The sequence below is a fragment of the Onychostruthus taczanowskii genome, unplaced genomic scaffold (genome assembly GCF_017590055.1).
Source record: "Onychostruthus taczanowskii isolate IOZ18803 unplaced genomic scaffold, ASM1759005v1 scaffold1, whole genome shotgun sequence".
Lineage (NCBI taxonomy): Eukaryota > Metazoa > Chordata > Aves > Passeriformes > Passeridae > Onychostruthus > Onychostruthus taczanowskii.
Genome location: NW_024496525.1, coordinates 16431986 through 16452751, shown reverse-complemented (window position 1 = coordinate 16452751; position 20766 = coordinate 16431986). Strand labels below are relative to the sequence as shown.

General features: G+C 38.8%; 1 protein-coding gene across 3 annotated transcripts; it reads left to right on the top strand.

Moving 5' to 3' along the window:
- Window positions 1-2548: 2548 nt before the first annotated feature.
- On the top strand, window positions 2549-18652 carry LOC121333568 (MAP3K12 binding inhibitory protein 1). 3 transcript variants are annotated; one of them, XM_041400017.1, is made up of 9 exons: window positions 2549-2695; window positions 7082-7201; window positions 8875-9087; window positions 9186-9282; window positions 10770-10835; window positions 12527-12679; window positions 15137-15234; window positions 16553-16591; window positions 17721-18652. In XM_041400017.1, exons 1-9 carry the CDS (start codon window positions 2573-2575, stop codon window positions 17829-17831), a joined length of 1020 nt encoding a protein of 339 aa, XP_041255951.1. In that variant the 5' UTR covers window positions 2549-2572; the 3' UTR covers window positions 17832-18652. The 3 variants fall into 3 exon arrangements, with proteins under 3 accessions (XP_041255951.1, XP_041255961.1, XP_041255968.1); XM_041400027.1 differs by having other exon boundaries at window positions 2553-2695; window positions 17724-18652; XM_041400034.1 differs by lacking the exon at window positions 7082-7201 and having other exon boundaries at window positions 2553-2695.
- The last annotated feature ends 2114 nt before the right edge of the window (window positions 18653-20766 follow it).

Genomic DNA, 20766 nt, shown 5'->3' with positions numbered 1-20766 from the left:
CCAGTAATCCACTTCTTGCCAGTTTTCTATAAATTTATTCCAAATTACCAGTATTTTTCCAGCAATGAGAGCTTCCAATATTTTATTGCTTCACCAGCTTTAGTGAGCATGCCATGTAATTTCCTCTGTCTTCATGGAGGCCTGGATTTACTGTGGCTAGCTTTACTTCCAGAGGCAATGACAAGTGATTTCATTTTCACTGTGCACTACATCCAGTGAGCATATAATCATCTTCTGGAACCATTCTGCTCTGGTCTGTCTCTTCCATTAGATATGAAGGTTTAACATCTTTGCCTTAGCTGTATTTGCACATTTCTCCCCCTATGTTCATTTTCTCACGGGCTATCGTTTTCCTAATCTCTTAAATCACCTTAGATTATTTGTGTTCTGTTCATGTTTGCTTAATGCATTGTACAATTTAATCTGTGAAACTTCAGATGATACCAAATTTATTCAACTAGCAGGTGCAACTCAGATCAAGGTCTTCGGAGACAGAGCAAAAGAAAGTCTTTCCCATCGGAATCATTACTGTTTCTCGAAGAGGAGACATTTGCAATCAACAGGAAGAAGGCCAAGATCCATTTTCTCCTTCGTAAATAAAAGGTAGGCATCAACAACTTTACTGACTACTTAATGGTCTTTTGCCTACTCTTCTTGTAATGAGCACTGAACAAACACTGGTGTATCACCCCCACTGTCTCTTGAAATCCTCCACATTTGTTAAATCTCCCTTATATTTCCATGTATCTTTCTGATATTTATATTCTTATATATTTATTTTTCATTTGAAATGTTTTTTACCCCAAAACAACATCTGCCTACAGGTAAAGATAACATGCTCAAAAGCAAAGGAGAGATCTTAGGTCTCCCAGTTAGGAAAGTTACACATACATTGCTAAAGCAGAACACATCTGCTCCATCCCTCCGGGAAAGCTGGAATATATCAGGTAGGTGAGCACTCATCACTTGAAGTTAAAAATTGGTGCAAATGCCTGGACTTGTTCTGTCTTATCAGGTCATTGGGAATTCATTCAGGACAAACTGTCTCTGAGAAGCAACAAGCAATGCCAGGTTGTTACATCTGTGCTCCATATTCTGCTCTGGCCAGCAGATCAATTATGTGTTAATTCAGTGTTGTAGTGCTGGGGAAAGGGCAATGTACTCTCCTTTATTCTTGAAAGCATCATGATTTGATCCAAACGACATTATTACATTTGGCAGGGTTGCTCCAGCTGTCTGCCCAGAGAAAAACTGCAAGGGGCAAGGTTGGTCGAAGCAGCCCTCGATCACAAGCTGGAATTAGTAGTGTTGCACAGAAATGCAAAACAAAATTTCGCACATTTTCTTAACTGACTACCATATTCTGTGCATGTCTTCAAAATGTTATTTGCTAAAAGCTGTGTGTTTTCAGGAATTAAGTAAACATCTATGTGTTTCAGAGCTTCTAAACCACAAACACATATTGCCATAAGTATTTCTGAATCCAAAGAATGGTCTTCATCAACTGAATCCAAGCAAATGCCATCTAGCTCACCCTAGAAAAGATGTTTTTGCAAAAGGCAGACATCCATGCAATAGATTTGAAACCATTAAACGCTGAAGTCCTCTTTGGAACTAATTTTTCTCTGGAACTGAGCAGAGCTTTCTCTGCTTGAGTGTCCCTCAAATGTTGTGGGTTGCTGGTGCTGAAAGCCTTGTTCAGTAGCATTTATTTTCACCATGTCAAGGTACGTCTTATCTGGAAAAGAACACCCAAAACATCAGTCAAATAAATTCATCTGCCTTTCTAAACGTTTTTATTTAAGAATGGTTCAACATTTGTATATATAACTGCACTCACCATTTTTCAGTGGAATAAAGAATATTGGGGGTAGAGGGTCAGGAAACAGAAAGAAGTGCAAAGATCAAAACTAGGCTATCAAAAGAAACATCAAGTAGGAAGCCTTTGTAAGAATTTCTACTTACATTTCTTAGGAATTTCTACAAAATTTATTAGGAAAGAAATTTACAAGTAAACTGTCTTACAGGGAATAGAATTTTGCGATCCCCATAATCAAGAGTAGTCTGACAAACTTTGTAGTCTGATTTAGAAAACAACCCCGCTGCAACCAGAAGAGTCAAGGCTTTGAACAACACGTATGAATGCAAAAAAGTGAAGGGGTAACCAAAGGCACAGCTGAAACAAGGGCGGCAATGCGATGGACTGGAATAACCACTGGCGCTCCTTCCCGCCGAGAAGGAGCCCTGGGTGGAGCCGTGCCCGCCGTGCCCCGTGCTGGCAGCCCCCGGCAGCTCGGCCGGAGCCGGGGCACACAGAGCGCGGTGCCGGGCTGGAGCGCGCCCCCTCAGCGGCCACGGGAGCGCGCCCCCTCAGCGGCCACGGGAGCGCGCCCCCTCAGCGGCCACGGGAGCGCGCCCCCTCAGCGGCCACGGGAGCGCGCTCCTCGGCCCGGGCCGGCGCTGCGGAGTCCCGCCATTGGCTGCCGCGCCTGTCCATCAGCGCGGGGGCGGAGCCAGCGCCCGGCGTTCGTCATCGCGAGGCGACGGCGCGGCCGCGGTCTGGTCCGGTGTCATGGCGGCGGCGGTGGCGGCGCCCAGCCCGCTCCCGCCCGGCGCCCGCGTGCCGGAGATCGACCCTGCGGCCTCCGAGGTAGCGAGCAGCGCCCTGCGCTGTTTGGCCGGGCTGGCGGGGCAGGTGAGTGAGGGGCGGGCGGAGGGAGAGGTCCTGGGCGGAGCTGGGCTGGGCGCCGCGCCCGCCTCTCATCCCCTCGCGTGGGCGGCCCACGCAGGGCTGGCTCCGGCTTCTCCCCGGCCTGCGGGGCTCTTGTGGGCTCCGGGAGTAGGGTAGGGCAGGGCGCTGCAGAGGACATAAGTGTGCCACACGTGGGCGGCCCACGCAGGGCTGGCTCCGGCTTCTCCCCGGCCTGCGGGGCTCTTGTGGGCTCCGGGAGTAGGGTAGGGCGCTGCAGAGGACATAAGTCTGCCACGCACAGGGGAGCTGCCTCTCTTCTGGGGGTTTTTCGGGCTCACCTGGCTCACCAGGGCTGGGGCGGCGGTGCCGGCTGCCTCCCCCGCTCCCTCCGGCCGGGGCAGCCCGGGGTGCGTGGCTGCTGCTGCTTCTCTCGCACGGCCGGGACCGTGCCTTGGCCTCGCAGGGACGGGACGTCGGGTGCCACTTTGTAGTTTGACGGATGATCTCTTCCATGGGAAAGTCAATTTGCTTAATTACCGTATCTTAATTAATTACTCTGAATTGAGAGGCTGCTGAAAGCTTACAGTGCATTAAATCAAAATAAATGAACAGGAGCTTGAAGTTAGCCCTGCCTTGGTAATGGCATGCTATGAAACACACAGTGTATCTAAGGGTCAGAATTTTTAAAGGTGCTCTGCTCTGTGGTACTTAAGTTGAAACACATATTTCATGTTTAGTAATGTCTGTGAGTTGTGTAACAGATGTCACAGCAGTGGTGGAAGGCCCTTATCAGGAGAAGGTTTTAGTAATAACTTATTTATTGGTATTAACAATATACAGATTAATTTTCCACTGTGGAAACATTTATGTCGTTCTGTGAAGGCAGTAGAAGCACACTCTTATGTAAAGAGTTAGCAGTTTGAAGGTTTGGGACCAGATGATGAGCAATATCTGCAGGAGCTAGTGTAACTTATTGTATGTCTGGTACAGAAATGGGCTCTTAGATGCAGAGGCAGTTTAGGAGTAGCTGCTGGCTGATCTGAAATGATTTTTTGGAGTGTTTCACCTCTCACCTGTATAGAATTCTGTTATATTTGCTTCTCTCCTCCAAGTATGCTAGCAATTGTCTCTTTTTTCAAACAAATGCAACCAAAATTAAGGGCTTGATAATTCAGGGACTTAGTTAACTAAGTCTCAGTTTTCCTGTCTCTAAAATAGTTAAAAACTACCATGGCTTTTGAACAGGAGTACAGCACTAAACAGTGTGATGTCCAGACACAGCTGGCTCATAGGATTACTGAGGCATGAAAACTCTCTCTTGAGGTTTAAAGGCTCCTTAATTCTTCCTGATGAAAATTCTGAGTGTGATCAATGAAGAGCTAGTGACTGTCAGTTTATCTAAGCGTGAGGACAGCAGTATGAATGACAGTAGTAGAACACATCAGAGAAAAGTTGGAACTCTTGTATTTCTGAAAAACAGAAAGGAGACTAAGGGGAAAGTTTCCTAAAAGCTTAACTAGGATATTCATCACAAATTTTTAATTGTTTCTAAACTACATTCAAAACTGTTACTTTTCCCTCTTGACTTAAGCAGCTTACTTTTTCTCCAAAGCTGGCTCTACAACTAGCATGTCACTGGAAAGGCCCTGGTGATATTTAAAAATAACTGAGTGTGCACAGCCCATTGTGAGAGAGCTCTTCAGAGTGGCTACATCCCCTCAGTGGAGTTGCAGTACTGTGGTGCAGAAGTACAATTGTCTTCTTTGGTGCCTGGAGTGTCTTCTTTCCATGACAACAGACACATTTCACTGTCCAGTGCACTGGTTGGAGAAGGATCTGGTTGCTCTATCTTGGCTGTGAAAGTCCTTTTAGTTGCTGAGTCCTGATCCTTTCTAGTTGCTGAGTTACACACTTGTCAGCCAGTGCTCGAGTTCTGACAGGTTTAACTGCTGTGTTTTACCCCCGTATGGATCCTAGCAAACTGTCTTGCATTTTTGACTGAAAGTACCGATTCCCCATTTCCCTTCTGTAGAGATGACTGAGCATGTGCCAGATTGTTAGCTGTCACAGTTTGATTCATTATAGTAGTTTAAGTTGGATTTATGCTGGTAAATTGGGCTGTAAGCAGGAATATTTCTGGCACAGGAATTTTTTTACTGGAGCAATCAATGGCAGTACGTGACCAGGAGGACTTCTGAGAATAACAGCTCTTAAAACCAATATAGCTGATCCTGAAAAGTTCTTTAAGAGTCAAGTGATAGCCAGTGTTTACATAAAACAAATTTCAAAGGGCTGAAATTACATATGATCCTGTAAATTGAATAGGCTGTGGACTTGTAATTAGTCAAAGGCTTTGAAGTTATCAAAGCACTGAATTTATAAATCTTTTTGTCACAGTTCTAATAAGTAGTAGGATGTAAAAGACTGAGAAACTTCTGCTGATGCAGGAAGGGTTTATTATTGACTTGTATTTAAAAGCAGTGTCTGTGAGTTAAAAATATGACTGGCTTCTAAATTATTTTAAGTTAGAAGTTCTGTTGCTTTTTGTGCCCTGAACCACCTGGACAGGAGTTGTCCGTTATGATACGAAGGCACATATCAGCTTATTCTTTTTGAAAAAGGAGGCTTGTTAGGAAATTGTAGTAAGACTTCTATTTTGTTTCATTTGGATGACTTAATCTGCACCTTTTTTACCCTGTCACTAGACTGTAATATAGCATATAGGAGATGTTACTTTAGATACCTCGGGCAGAAATACGTGCTTCAGATGATCACATGCACAGGCTTAATTCCTATTGTAAATTTTATTCCTACTAAGTTCTAAATACACTCTTCATTTTGAAACTTCTTCAAGATTAGTATATCCTAGAACATTACTTTTCCTAGATCCTGTGTGCTTAAGTACTAAACAGGGATAACCATTTGTGAAGATGATCTAAAATACATTATATATCCAGTCAGACTGTCTCCTTTGCTATGTAATTTGGGAGCTAACCCTGAATTTAGCAAGGCTCATCTTTCACTAAAGAAGGAGGACTCAGGTTTATAATCCTTTACAAAATTGTGTTAATGCTGAGATTTGAAACTAAGGTAGGACAGCTTATCATCCACAGCTTTGCCTTCAGAGTGATGGAGGCATTTCTTGTGTCCAGTTCTCAGTGTTCCATACACTTTGTGGTGCCTTCAGGACATGAGTGCATATGCATTTTTTGTTCTTGTTTATAATGTTTGATGCTGTTAGAAGTTACATGTCTTTAGACCATGAGTTAAAGGTCACTTTTGTCATCTTCCTGAGGTACCTTTTTTCTGTTTCCACCCCTACTTTTTATTTTAATGGAAGGAGTGAGGAGTAGATACACAAGTATGCATATGAATTGGGAATTCAGTGTTGCAAGCAGAGTACCTGTAGGTCCTCTTGATTTCAAAAAAGAATTCTTTCTGTATTTAGAATTTGGGGTATCACTTGCAGGATGTTTGGTTGGATAACAACCTTCTTAGCTTTGGGAAATGAAAGTGATGATCTCTTTAAGATCTTGAGAAAAGCTTTATTGTAAAAAAAAGGGCAAAGTGGGGTGTGAAAGGGTGTTATCCCATTAGAGTTTGTTGACAATCATCTTGGAATTTATAGCTTAGAGAAGACACACAGTTCTTTTAAACAATACTTCAAATTTATTATGTGTGTTTATTGTCTTGGGAGTTAAATATTGCAATTCCTTGGTACTGAGAATAGACTGTGGCAATTGTTCATTTCAGTGCATATAAAGGAAAATAGTGTGATTTGAAAATAGGTTTAATAGTGGTGCTGTGTAATCTAGAGTTTGTTAAACTTTGGGATATTAAAAAATACATATTTTTATGCACTTACTTTTACTATAAAGCTTCCTTTGGATTATCAGCAAGTAAAAATTCAAGAATGTGCCATGGTGTTACATCAAGACATGGGTCATGCAGGCATGGACAGTCTTGCAATCTTGGAATAAAATATATCAAGTTACAGGAGACTGCTATCCTGGGTCATGTTTCTTCATGCTGGTAGTTCTAGTGTCCATTAAAAGAAAAGATAGTGTGAGTGATTAACATGAACAATATGCTTTCCTACATAACATTAATTAAATAAAGCCAAGGACTGAATTAATACAATGAAAGCATGATAAGTTAGTAAAGAACTTTATATATATATTTTTTAGAATATACTCTACAAATACTAGCTTACTTGGAAAGTGATAGCTGCTTGGACTATAATTAATATCAAATCTTTCCAATGTTCTCGTCTAAAATTAGGATGGGTCTATATGAGACTGAGCATGATTGTTATTTTGTAGAAGTCTTGTATACCTTTTTGATGTTAATACATGTAATACAATTTTTTATTGTTTTGCCCTGTTGAAGCTTAATCTGGGAGAGGATATTGTGAAAGTTGTAATCGATTGGAGCAAGCTTCAGAGCACATCAGCACTTCAGCCATCCTTGCTCTTTAGTGCACTTCAGCAGCATATTTTATGTTTACAGGTAAATATTTCATGGGACACATTTGTCTTGACAAATGTGATCAACACCTAAAAGTAATCTCAACTGTAAAATTCCAATAATTTTCTTCTTATATTACTGTGTTCAATAAAAAAGGATTGAAAAAGTATTAAATGCTTGGGATTCCACTATGCTCCATAGGTACTCACATTTATGGATTTTTCAGATTAGTGGTGGGAATAGCCACTGTAGGTGAGCAGGCTGAATAAATGCAGCCTCATTGATTTCTAGACTTGCATTGTAAATGTGATACATTTCCATCTATGGTGGGTTATAATTAAGCAATAAGACACGGCAGGTGTGTGTCATGCTATGATAATGATTCCATGCGTTGGGTGAGTTTTGAGGCTCATAGAGTGCTTTCAGTGGTTCAAGAAGTGGCATTATCCCAGCATGACACATCCTGGAGTGTCTTACTGCAATTAAATATATTTTCGACGTAGGTTTTTTTTTTTTTAAAGAGTAATTTCTTTGACATTAATGTCTCATCTTGCCAAGTAGCCAGTCACCATTACTGTCATTTCTTTTAACTATTTGAAACTTTCCAACCCTGCCAAAAGTAATTTAGTTGCATGGCAGGGAGGGTTAGCAGTTTGTCAGCTGGTAACTGAGCAGTGTTTTGACCTTGATAGTTCATATGTAAAAGATGGGATTTGGGTACTACTGTTTTCCTTCAGCTAGTCAATGAATTGAGGTGCCTAGTACTGAGAGGATGAAAAGGGAAATTTCTGTATTTTCTTGTCTGTAGGTAAAAGAAAGACCTTTTGTTTTCCAGACATCCACCAGATCTTTGGTGTGATGAGCAGAAAGAGAAAATATGCAAGATAAATGCAAATAAAATTTATATCCAACATGTAAGAATGCTACAAGTGGGAATTTGATTCGATTTCAGAAAATGTGACTGCTAAAAATCATGTTGCCTTTAAAAAAATTAAAATAATCTCTAGAGAGGAAATAAGCAGTAAAATTCAGACTAGATGAAACTGATGGAAATGAAAAAGAGACAGGGACATATATATATATACTGAGGTTTTGATGTTACATTGTATGTAGGAGTTACTGCGGTAAAATAAGCTTTTTTTTTTCTGCCATAAATGTCAGTGCCTTTTCTCATTTAATTTCATGAGCTAAGTAGATAATCAACTGTGTCAAGCAAAGCATGTGTTCATGATAATGCCTATGTATTTCATGTCTGTGTTCTCTCATTCGCTTGGGCAACTGTGGTTTCAAGTGGAGAATGTAGTGCTGATGTGATAAAGGCTTTACAGTGTAAGAGCACCGGATTTCATGTTAAGGAGGAAAAATACTAAGCCTTACTGTTCTGAGTAAGCATTTGAATGACATGTTAATTAAGTGGCATTGATGCCAGAATTGAAGCTTTGATTTAGCTAGTGATACAGGAGTATGGGCAGATTTTCATAGAAATTTGGGAGTTTTCCTCTACAAACCTCTAAAAGACAGGTCAAAAAGGTCAGAATTGTGGTGTGCACAATATTTGGAAATTCTTTTTAATCTTATTACTGCGTTCCATCAGAGGAAGATGTTGTAATTCCCAAAATTATTTCCATTAGTCTGGAAATTGTAATAGTACTTGTCTCCTTGGCTTTGGGACTTTTGGACTTTTTTAACACTAATACACTGTTTTCTTTGTTCAGCCTCTCTTAGAAAAGCTCCAGTCATTGATCAAAGAGGAAAATACAGGCCATGTTGAACCTGGAGGTAAAACAGAAAGCCAGACAAGTTTAGATGTTTATGATGGTAACAGTCAGGCTGAAGAAAACTATGCAAGTTATGACTTGAGAGATCTGAAGGATGCTCATTTTAATTTTGATCCAGAAGTGGTCCAAATAAAAGCTGGAAAAGCAGAAGTAAGTGATCTATGTGAGTTTAAAAACAGAAAAATGAAAGACCTTTCCAAATTTTCAAGAATGAAATAGATATATGCCATCATGTTTATTACCTGCAGATTGACAGGCGGATATCAGCCTTCATCGAGAGGAAACAAGCCGAGATCAATGAAAATAATGTCAGGGAATTTTGCAATGTTATTGATTGTAATCAAGGTAACTGGCTAGCCAGACTTTAATCTTCATAGTAATTTAAGTTTGGGGGAGGGGGGGGTTGTTGGTTTGTTTTTGGGTTTTTTTTTTGTTTGGTTTGGGTTTTTTTGTTTTTCAAAAGCACTAATCTATATTTAAAACAGAACTTTTTTTCAAGAGCAACTTTGTTTTAAAATTTAGAACTTGCATGTGCAGTGCATATGTCAGATAGAAAAATAAATTCAGAGTAGTCACTGGATGACAATGTTTAATGCATCCTGTAAAAGATTCTATTTATTATTATGTTAATTTTAAGAATTGCTATCTTAGATCAGATGATTTTGTAGCTGTTGTTCCCAGTGTTTTTGTAGCTGTTGTTCCCGGTGTTTTAACTAGGTGTTCCTCCAACGTAAATAGAATTGCAATTCAGAAATGTCTTGTGACTTGCATATTCAAATTGAAGTTAATTTAGTGCTAGTTAAATTACAAAGAAGTATTTCTTACAACGAATTTGAATTACTAGCTACTTGAAATGACTTGTTCTTTTTAACATTACTCCCATTGTAGTACAATTGGCTGTACGTGTAACCGATCTTAAATCCATCTGGCAGACTGGATCCCAGCTACAGTATCAGTAACTGTAGCCAAATGCATCTCGGAGGTTAAGGCAGTTTTACATACATAACTACACAAGTAGTACAGAGATATTTTCTAAGTACCTGTGAACCTATATGTGCATTGTCTCTGTGAGGTACTTAAGCTCTTAGAGATCAAAGCTTATTGTTCAGTAAGCTTTGTAGAGAGTTTAACTGCTTGAATGTTAGTTGGGATGCAAAGGACAGCTGAAGTTTAGTAGAATGTGCTAGATAGTGAAATATGTTTCCCAAAATTGTTAATTATGTACAGAAGAATTGATAATAAAGACTGGTCTCATTGTTCAGGCGTAATAAAATATGTGTAGAGCTTTGGTGAAATGAACAGAGATTTCTATGGAAATAGAAACATTAGAATAAATTAAGGTGGTCCATGCTATAGGTTTTATGGTTAGGCAAATGAAAGAAGTCACATGGATCAGAATCAATGCAGAAATGTTTAGGAAAGAAGGCTGATGACTAGATCAGTCAAAAAATAGGAGAGTTTCAGAAAAGGACATAAAACCAGAATAACAATGGGAAAAGGCTTCTGTACAGGAAGAAGGAAATAATTTACAGAGAAATGCAGTGAAAAGTAAGAACCAAATAAATTTGGTCCTGATCCAGTAAATTTCTATTTATACATGTGAATACATTTATATGAGTGACTTACCCAATTAAAAGCAGTAAGTTCATGCAAGTGTGTAAAACTATTAATGGGCAAGTGTTTATAGAATGAATTAAATATTCCTGATTCTTTTTATTGTTTGAAGCATTTTAATTAGATTTGTTTAAAGCATCAAAGTTGATGCTGCTTAGCATATTTTCAATTATAAATACATAATTTGGACCTTACTTGTTATATCATTATTTGTTTAGAAAACAGCTGTGCCAGAACAGATGCAATTTTCACACCCTATCCTGGATTTAAAAGTCATATAAAGGGTAAGCAACTTTTCTAATACCCATTTAAGTGTCCAGATATAACAGCACTGGTAAGTATTTGATATCAGAACTTTTTTATAGAATGCTCAAAAATGCAAACTTAATGTATTGGGGTTTTTTTACTCTGGTGAATACTTTTACATCTTCATTTATGTCTTCAAGGTTTTAAATCCCTTAGCTGCTTCACTAAATGAATGTTTAGGCACTAAAGACCAAACGAAATATTTTTGTTTTGGTCTTCAGTGCCTAACCATTATTTTCATTGTCTGAAAGGAAATGTGGAAAAGATAAAGCAGGACAGGGAAGCTGAACAATACCTAGTTTTTCTTCTAATGTGAAACAATCAATAAGGAATTGAGATTAAATAGGATTATCTTCTATTTTTCATTAGTTGGTGCAAGTGTATTGAAATAGAATATAATTTTGGGACAGTGGAAGTTCTAAGATATAGATTTATAAGAAGTGACAAGCTGGGAAATGAGTTTATCACTGCATTATGTCTTGGAAAGGAATAAGTAGTATAGAAATTATGTCCAGCAGAAGTTGTGTGTAAAATATTGATTGTTCGTCTGCTGCTCTCTAGGTGTACGCAAGTTACCCTTTAGAAACAAACAAAATACCCAAAATGAGGATGAAAGTAACCCTCTTTTGCATTTTTGAGAGTGGTCATATTCAGTTATCCACTTGATACTGGTCCTAGAAGCCAATTAATTATTTTGAATTCTGTAAATTAAAATTATAGTGTAAAGCAAAATAATAAGTATTGAAAAGTATGGTGAGCTAAGAAGGAAATGGGGAAGTGAGTTTGATTTTAAAATCTTTCACAAAGAACCTCTTTCAGTAGTCACTGTTTTTAACTGAGTGCTAATTTGTTGGTTGGATGGCAGCATAATACAGGAAAAAAGGGAAGTTTTCATTTCAAGGAACAGTTCGTAACTGAAATGTGAAAAACACTTAGAAAGGAATTGGAAGTAAAACCAGCATAAATTCAAGCAAGAATGTAGCATGTTGTACTATTGAAGGTGTATGTATGTAGGATGGTGTATGAGTGTGTGTGCTTCACTGTCTAGAGCTGCCAATGTAGTCTTTAAATCTGCAGTATGCTGCAGGAGTTCTATGAGGAGAACTTAAGAAATTACTCTGATTTAATGAGAAGTGAGCAAAATCTTCTGATGAAGACATGGGTAAAAGATAGTCCTAGAGGCAGCTAAGAATCATGAAAGCTTTCATCCAGATGACAAAAATTAGAAATGACTTCCTTGCTGAGGTTTGTATTGGTTCTTCAGTTGTGTACCTCTCCTCATCTTCATGTATTTATGATGCTTCCTGTAATACTGGGTCCGGCCTCTTTGCATTCACCGCTCTCATGTGCAACTGCTGACATAGATATCAAGGTTTCTGCTGTTTATCAGCAGCTGATGACAAATTCTTGACACTGCCATTCTACATGAATGTATAAGTAATTCTTTTGCTTTGCATATGTAAAATCCAGGGATTTTGTTAGGTTTAGTTACTTATGCAATAAAAATAAGAAAATGCTTTTACTTGAACTTTTGATCTTACTTCATATGCAAGACTTCTGTAAAACTGATTTAACTCAGTTTTTTGTGCTTCAGTATTTTGATTCTTTTAGTTAGATCTGCTTTGTGTTTCGTGTGCATATATGTGATATTTATTTTCTCTTTACCTAGTTTCTAGGGTAGTAAATACGTACGGACCTCAGACTAGGTCTGAAGGAATGCACGGGTCCAGTCACAAAGCCAGTGTACCTGTGCATGATTGTGGAAACCAAGCGGTTGAGGAGAGATTGCAAAACATCGAAGCACACTTACGGTTACAAACAGGTTTGTATGATGTTCTCATTTTGACATTGGTGTGCCATTTTATGCTATAGTCATGATTACTGTCGTGAAACTGAGCAAGTCTATAAAAACTGATGCTGTAAAAAAAGTGTCTAAATCTGCTGAAGGGTTTTGTTCACCCCAAGTACAGCGATCTAATGTTTAGTATTTTATGCCCAAAATGGAACCCAGGCTGATGCCCAATTTGAGTTGCTGAGTTAGCAAATGTATACTTTATGTGGTGGCAAATAAGAGGGAGGCTCATCAGAACAGGATTTAAAATAATATGGAATATCTAGAGATTGGGGTTCTCCATAGCCACTGGAGTCCTGCTTTGACCCACTTAACAGGAAAAGCTGAGTTTAGGACTAAGGGCTGCTTCATGGACAACTCGTGGGCTGGTGATAGAATCAACAAAAAGGATGACCTGAAACTGTTTCCTAAAGATGAAAAATGTTTCTTGAAATAACGTTTAGGCATAAAGATTAATTCCCAGAATGTGGGAAGCTTGTTGTCACTACTTCTCTTTAGGCCTGCAAACATGAGTCCATACCTTTCATTAAATAAATGCCATAGCTGTCAGGCTATTGATGTTTTTCAGATTTCAGTTGCTTTTCAGTTGCTTTCCTTACCCCAGTCTGGTTTTCCATAATACGGCACTGAGGCACAATGAGGCACTTACCAAGGAGGAATTAGTATTTTTCTTGAAAATTATTTTCAGAGCAGAAGCCAAATCTCCATCTAGTTAAGTGAATTTTCTACACGTGACACTGCAGACACACTTGATTTTTTTTTTTTTTTTTGTCTTCTGAATATTGAATAGATGCCAATCCATTATCTTAAAAATATTTGGAACATTGACTAGCTTGCTGGATTCCTGTGACTGTGTAGTGGATTAAAGTTGTCTGGTAGCAAGGAGAGTGAGACATGCATTGATACTCTTGAGGCAGCAGTCAGAACTTGATGTTTAGCTCTATAGCTGTCTCAAAAATAAGGTGGCTTTTGTGCATAGAAACAGAATTTGGAAGTGGCTGGCCAGCATTAGGGTTACAATGTGTAACTTTGGAGTTCATGCATATCAGGGACAATGACTGGAGGTAGCTAAGGAGGGGTCCTTGTTTCCCGGTTGTGCCTCTAATAGGTGATCAAATTTTGTTTGAAGGAATGGGTCAGGTAAACTATAGTATAAGTTAAGAAGATGGAGGCATGCAACACCAGCTCAATTCCTGTTCAAATCAGCAGTCATGGCGAACATCTCAATATTATTTGATGCATACCCCAGCAGCTGTGCAAAAAATACTCATCTGAGCAGTAACATGCCTTCACTACCTGTTCCACCAGTTTTTGCTTCCAGCAACAGAAAGAGTTAATCTTGACTTGCTGGCTGTTTTTCAGAACAGCTTCCAGTGCTAGTACTGCTCTTTTCCCTTTACATTAAAATAAAGCAATATTAAGAGTGATAGTTAGCCAATTCAATTAGTAGGTGCTCAGTGTTGAGTAGAGAGCACAACTGAAGGAGTGAAGCTACCAGCACAATTGTTTCTTTGAAAGGAGAAAAAATTAAACCCCACACCCCACATTAGTGCTGTTGTGGTCATTTGTGGAATAGAACTGTCTTGTCTAACAGACCCAGATATAAAAGGAAATGGGTGTCAAAAAGTAAAAGCTTGCTATGGCCTTGCTTGTCAGTACAGTTTGGAAGCATTCATTTAAGTTAGAGTACCCAGTACTTAGTTGTGATAAACAGTTATTTCATATAGTTACTTCATTATAGACTACTATGGAGTGCAAATAAGATGCTTCCTAAGACAGATCTGATCAGTTCCATTTTTACATGAAGAAACAAGCCCAAACTGCTGTAGTATAGATGAAAACAGCTTGAGTTGGGATTTTTTTGGTGCTGTTGTTTTTGTGATGTGAGTGGGTTTTGTTGTGAGTTTTTTTTTGTCAGGGTGATTCTTGGGTGAGCTTAGGTCTTCTTTGTTTGTTTGGTCATTTTTTTGATTTTTTTTTTCAGACCTCTGTTATTCAGTACACACATTCCCCACTCCTGTTCTCCCATCTATGGTCAAGCAAACGCTGTTCTTGTGACAAGAATTCATGTGTGGCCTGCCATCCTATCTGCTCTCTCCTAATGCTGGTGTCAGCTTTGAAGTGACATTTCATGACCAGTGTATTGCAAAGAGTGATCATTAGTTGTTTCAGGGACCTTGACAGACATACTTCAGCCAACTACATGAAGTTGTCTTACTGCTTTCATTGACTACACTGGTTTATCAATCAGGTTTTACCCCGAATCATATTAATTATACTTCCTTTATATTATCCCATCCATTTATTTTGTTCAGCTGCTGGTTGATAGCTAATCTTGAAGAATTCAAATGTCAGACTTGCAATCTTTAGTTAAATAAATTTTTACGCACTTTTCCTGATCTCTTTGCGTTACTATTATGTATTTAGGTGGTCCAGTACCAAGAGACATTTATCAGAGAATTAAGAAGCTTGAAGATAAAATCCTTGAGCTGGAAGGACTGTCTCCTGAATATTTTCAATCTGTAGTAAGAAATTTTCTTACCTTCTGTCAGTATGTCTAAATGTATTTATGCCTTTTGTGCTTGAATCTTTGATGTAGAGAGAAAAAATTTAAACTCGGAGGGCAGAAACTTTTAATAAACAACTCTGGCTTGGTGTAGTGGTTATGTTACATTTGGACCATCTAATCAAGTTCATATTTACCTAATTTCTCACTCAAATGAGGAAAGTATCTGTTGGGGGGAAAAAAATTGCTGCCACCCAAGCTTAACTAATTTGTAAGCAATGTGTCAGAAAGTTTGTATTTGTCCCCCTTGCCTTAAGATCTGAATTTCTTCTTGTGTCAAGAAAATTGACTGAAGTTTTGATTTTTGATACAAATCATTAAGGGCTTGAAACAGCTGAAATAATTTGGGCTTCTGTTCATGATCTGATTGCTAACGATATGTGAATAGCTTCCGAAAAGATGAGAGAGCAAACTGTTTGAAAATGGCTTCATGTGATTCTGTGACTTAGTTTCCTTTATTTCTGGTTTTCAGGCAGAGCTCTGTCCCTCTCTGAATAGTACATCTTAACCTTCACTCACCAAAGGATATTAGGACAAAGAGAGCACTAGTTGTTACTACATTAGGCTCTGTTTGACTGTAGAAATTTCTTGTCTGTTATCTTGCTCTTCTTTCCCCATGTAACACTAAAAATGTCTCTTTTACTGTTGATTGCAATTTAATTTATATCTTCTCCCTTGAGACTAGCCAAAGAAGAGTCAGTTAATAAAAATCAATAGCAATAGTACACATTTTTTGTTTAATTTTTAAAATTTGTGTTGGAGACCAGTAAGGTTCTTTATTTGTGAGGATATTCCTTCAAGTGGCTGAAAACCAGAAGTTAAAAGATACACTTTCACAAGCTGAGATTTCTATTGAAAATGCTTTAGGATCTCCAGAATGCGGATGAGGGAAAAAAATTTGATGGTGGCAATAGTAGTGTTGCACAGTAATTAGCACATTTTAGCTGAAGTTTTGCATAAATATTGGTGTGGATATAGGCAAATTTTAGGGACGAAAATATTGACAGTTTCAAAAGCTCAATTCTGTCTGAAGGAAGCTTCAGTTAAATTGATAGTTGTTGACTGCCAAGTGTGGAGAAGCTTCAACAGCTTCTGACTGCTCTCCAGTAGCATTTCTCATGATCCAAAGTACTTAATTATAAAAAACGTTTCTTTAATCCATGGAATGGCAGTCAGTGGGGGTTTTTTATACTTTAAAGACTCTTAACAATATTGTTACAGAATTATTTGTGGTCTTCTGTCAGTGCAACATTAAGTTTTGATTCTCTTTTCTTCAGAGCTGTTCTGGCAAGAGGAGAAAGGTTCAATCTCCCCATGTAAGTGCTATTAACTCTTGTTTTTCTTAAGTTTAGGATGTTTTGAGTGGAAAGTAAGCAGAAGTTCTGTGAAGCAAGTATGTAAGTTCTCAGAAGTAGCTGCATCAACATTGAATAGCTTGCTGTCAAAGAAGGAAGGAGACAAAAAGCTAATGGATGTTAGAATGAAATGAGTCTTCTAAGAATACATACTAGAGTTTTCACCAGTTAGGAGGATGATTGAATAAAACAAATCTATAATGCTGTTAATCAAGCTGAGAGTAACAGGCAATTTCTGTATTCTAATCAGCCCTCATTAATGTCTTCCATTTTTGTTTTGTGGCATAGTGGTTTTTGTTGATTTAAAAATTATTTTTCAATTTGCTTTATTGGTTTATGAAAAGACAAAAGTAGAAATGGCTGGCTTGGCAAAAGTACTGCAGAAAGACCCAACATCATAGCAGATATTAACCTGTCAGTAAGACGTGGCATTTTCACACCACCATCACATAAGAGAGTGCATTTACCATGTGCCTGGTACAAGAGAGAAGTTATTGGTGCAGGTGGGACCATGGCTGGAACCTTGTCTGCTCCTAGTATCACCCTTGGAGACAAATGGACTGAGAGGAGTGCTTAGAATGGGATATGGGCCATCTGAGACTTGAGAAAGTAGGCTTGTTTAGGAAAAAAAAAGTCCTGCATAGGGTGAAATATTTTTATAAAAAGGATGATGACCAGCTTTTGTAAGAAAACATAAAAAAATTATCAGGTTAAGTGGTACATAGGAGCTTTATGTTGGGCTGTAGCAAAAAAATCCCTTTAGCTGTAAACCCAAGTTCTGCAAAATGTAAGTAGTCTCATCGAGTGTTTTAACATGAAGGGATTTCTTAGGATTTTTTTATGAGCAGACTAAACAAGCATCTAATAAAAGTATCATGAATGTATTGATCCATGATTAGGACTGACTTTCTTGCAAGTTTACATTCTTTTTCCTTTAAATGTAAAAAGGCAAAGACTAGATTCAGACAATTCTGCAGAAGTAGTTCTATCACTTAGTACAATATGCAGTGACCTCAAGTATCAAGTGATAAGCCACTTCTCTAGCAATTACAAGATGTAAATGATTGTGATTTTTATTTTGTTCTTTTAGCAGAGCTATTCACTGGCTGAACTTGATGAAAAGATCAATGCTATAAAACAGGCATTACTGAGGAAAACAAAAGAAAGCAAGTTCAAGGAGGCTGAGCAGCTTCTTCGATAAAAGTGTTTTCAGAATCCTCATCATGATTTACACATACCTAAACCACAGACCTGAGCAGTGTTCATCAGAAATGACTAGCAATGAAGACAAAGCATGCATATAAGCTCCCTTGGATGATCTTGAAAGCTTTCTTTCAGAGTAACTTGTTTAAAAGCAGCCTTATTAATGAAACAGTTACTTTAAAATGAAGATTGTTTCAGGAATGTCATTCTAATAATCCGTTCCCTTCTGTTATAAAGAAGGACTGCAGCATTATTTGTATGTGAAAAGTCTTAACCTGCACACAAAAGCTTCATCTCACTTGTTATTCTTGGTGACTAAGTATTCAAAAGGACTATCTTTTGGATACCATTCATGTAAGTAGTTTGCACAGATTTGTGAAATTCAGTTAAATACTTCCTCAGAAATACACTGACTTTGGGAAAAAAATTACCTAAATCTTGCAGAATGCATGCTTACTTGTGGGGCTTTTTCTGTATTTGTCACTGTTTTCACAGCTGTTAGAAATGCACCAAATTGCATTTGTGTGACAGGTGTTTATGGAAACCCTATAGGTGTAAATAAAACAACTGTTCTTCACTTTTTCAGTGTCTTGTGGGCATTGAAATTTCGTAACGTGTTCACAAATAATGTATTCTAACAATCATCCTAGAGGAGCATGCCAGCAAGGCATCAACTTTCCTTCCATATGCATGCTTACATGACTGAAGCATGGCTGCAATATTAAAGTCTGACCTTTGGCCAGACAGTGAAGTGAGATTGTGTTGTGACTTTTTGTTTGGTTTTGTTTGTTTGTTTTTTAATAAACCATTTTCTATTTATATAAATTCTGTTTACTGTCATTATTTCAGTTTAGAAGAAACGTAGCTGTTACTGGGACAGTTTCATGTAAACTGCTCTGCTTAGAGCAGTCGTATTGCTGATGTCCCTGTATTAGTCTCCGTGACAGGTGTTGTGAACAGTACTTGACACAGCCTTTGAAGAATAGTAGATGTTTTCTGTGACCTCATCATTTTATCCAGAATAACATTTGTTATAGCAACTGCAGCTAATGTTTCTCTGGAGATGAGCCAGCAGAGATGGGAGAGAAGGCTGCTTGAGCTCTTGTCCTGGCTCCAGGAAGGATGACAGTATGATGGTAACCTCTAAGGTGCTGCTTGTCCTTCCAGGAAGAGATCTGAGTGCCTCAGACAGAGCAGTGGATATGAAGAGGTAGTGTTGCAGTTGAAGAGAGTTGTGTGCATTACATATCAGTACAGTATCCTACAGAGACAACTTTTGTTAATTGAAGCGTTGCCATTGTTGAACATCCTAACAGGATGTTTTATGAGGGATGTTTTGGTGAAGCAGCACAATGAGCGCAACTTTTACTTCAAGTATATAAGCTTTACTTCTTTTTATGGTCCTCTGGCCCAGGAGCCATAGCTCCAAAGAGTACAATGTATAGTTGCTACACCATATACTTCAAAGAGTGCTTGAAAGAGTGGTAGAAGGTGGTTACAGGGCCGGGAGGAATGGCCAAAGGGATGTAGCTTCTATAAAGCAGTAGCCTCCACTCATGTGCATCGTAACACAAGTACTGGTAGCACATGGTGGCATGAATAGCTGAGGAAACAACAGCAGATGTACTCTGATGGTAATTTATTAACCCTACATAATTATCAAATACATGTGACAGACAAACTTGATAAATGGTATGTGGCATTCATCTTGCTTTGTTCCTAGTCTCTCTTTGCCATTCTTTGGTTTCAAGTCCTTACTTTCTTGAATGCTCAATACCAATGTGCCTGTACTGCAGAAATTCAGGGGGCAGGTATTCTCTGCTTTGAGCTGAATGTTAAATGTCCTTGTGTACTTCAGAGGTCTGCCAAGCTGTTGGAAGCTTCCCTTCCTCTGCTGTATGACTTTATGCGAAGAGGCATAGAGGAACAGGATGCTTTGCTGTGGTTCAGTGCTAGTGGTCTTACCAGTTTATCTTTCCTTGCCTTTTGTCTCCCTGGGTTTTACCTTCTGTGACTAACTTCCACTGTCAGGACTGTTTGCAGAAAGATGAGCTCTCACCACAGCCCCATAATAAAGTGGATGCAGGTTTGACCTCTTATACCAGAACTTTTTCCAAAAGTACACATTCCCCTGTTCTTCCTCTGCATCTGAAACACTCCAGTGCTTGCTGATAAGTGCAGCTGCAGTACTGTAGTCTGAGAGGTAACCAAAGATTAAACAAAAGCAGAGGAAGTACTTACTATGCTGTTGATATGTCTCAACATGTGGACTACAGACTGAGAGAGTAGGGGGTGGGTACTGATGCTTACAAAGCCTCTCAAGTGTCCACATGTTGAAGGTAAGACAGACTTTAAATAGCACACTTGCTTGTGAGCCTAAATCAATGAAGAATCTGCTTTATGCTAATTATTTCAATGGGAGTGGATTTGCTCATGGACTGAGATATCATCTTACAAGAAAACTAGAAGAAAAGTTTCTCAAATTACTTGCAAATTAAAGAGCTCTGGACTGACAGGCAGGGAGAATGCCTGTTGCTGTACAATAGATGTTGCTGTACAATAGATGTTTGTCTGCCGTGATGCAGACAAGTAGAGATGTCCCCACAAAAGCATTTACATTCTTTCACAGGAAAACTTCAGAGAAATATACTGGGCACTCACACCCTTCCCTCCCCGAGAGAAATGCAGCAGATGGAAGCTTAGCAAGAATCAGAGGAAACCTGAGCCTCTTGCCATCAGGCAGAAGGAGGGGACCTAAAAGAATGGGAAGGGTTGGAAACAGGTCCCTGTTTGGAAGGCAGGAGAATGCCCTACCAGCCTCTCTTGCCATCTCAGGTGCTCTTGTGGAATTGGTATGAGATTCTGGAACTTGATAATCAAGCAAATGATAGTGAAGGAGAAGGTCTACCCCAGGGCCTCACCCAGAGCAAGTC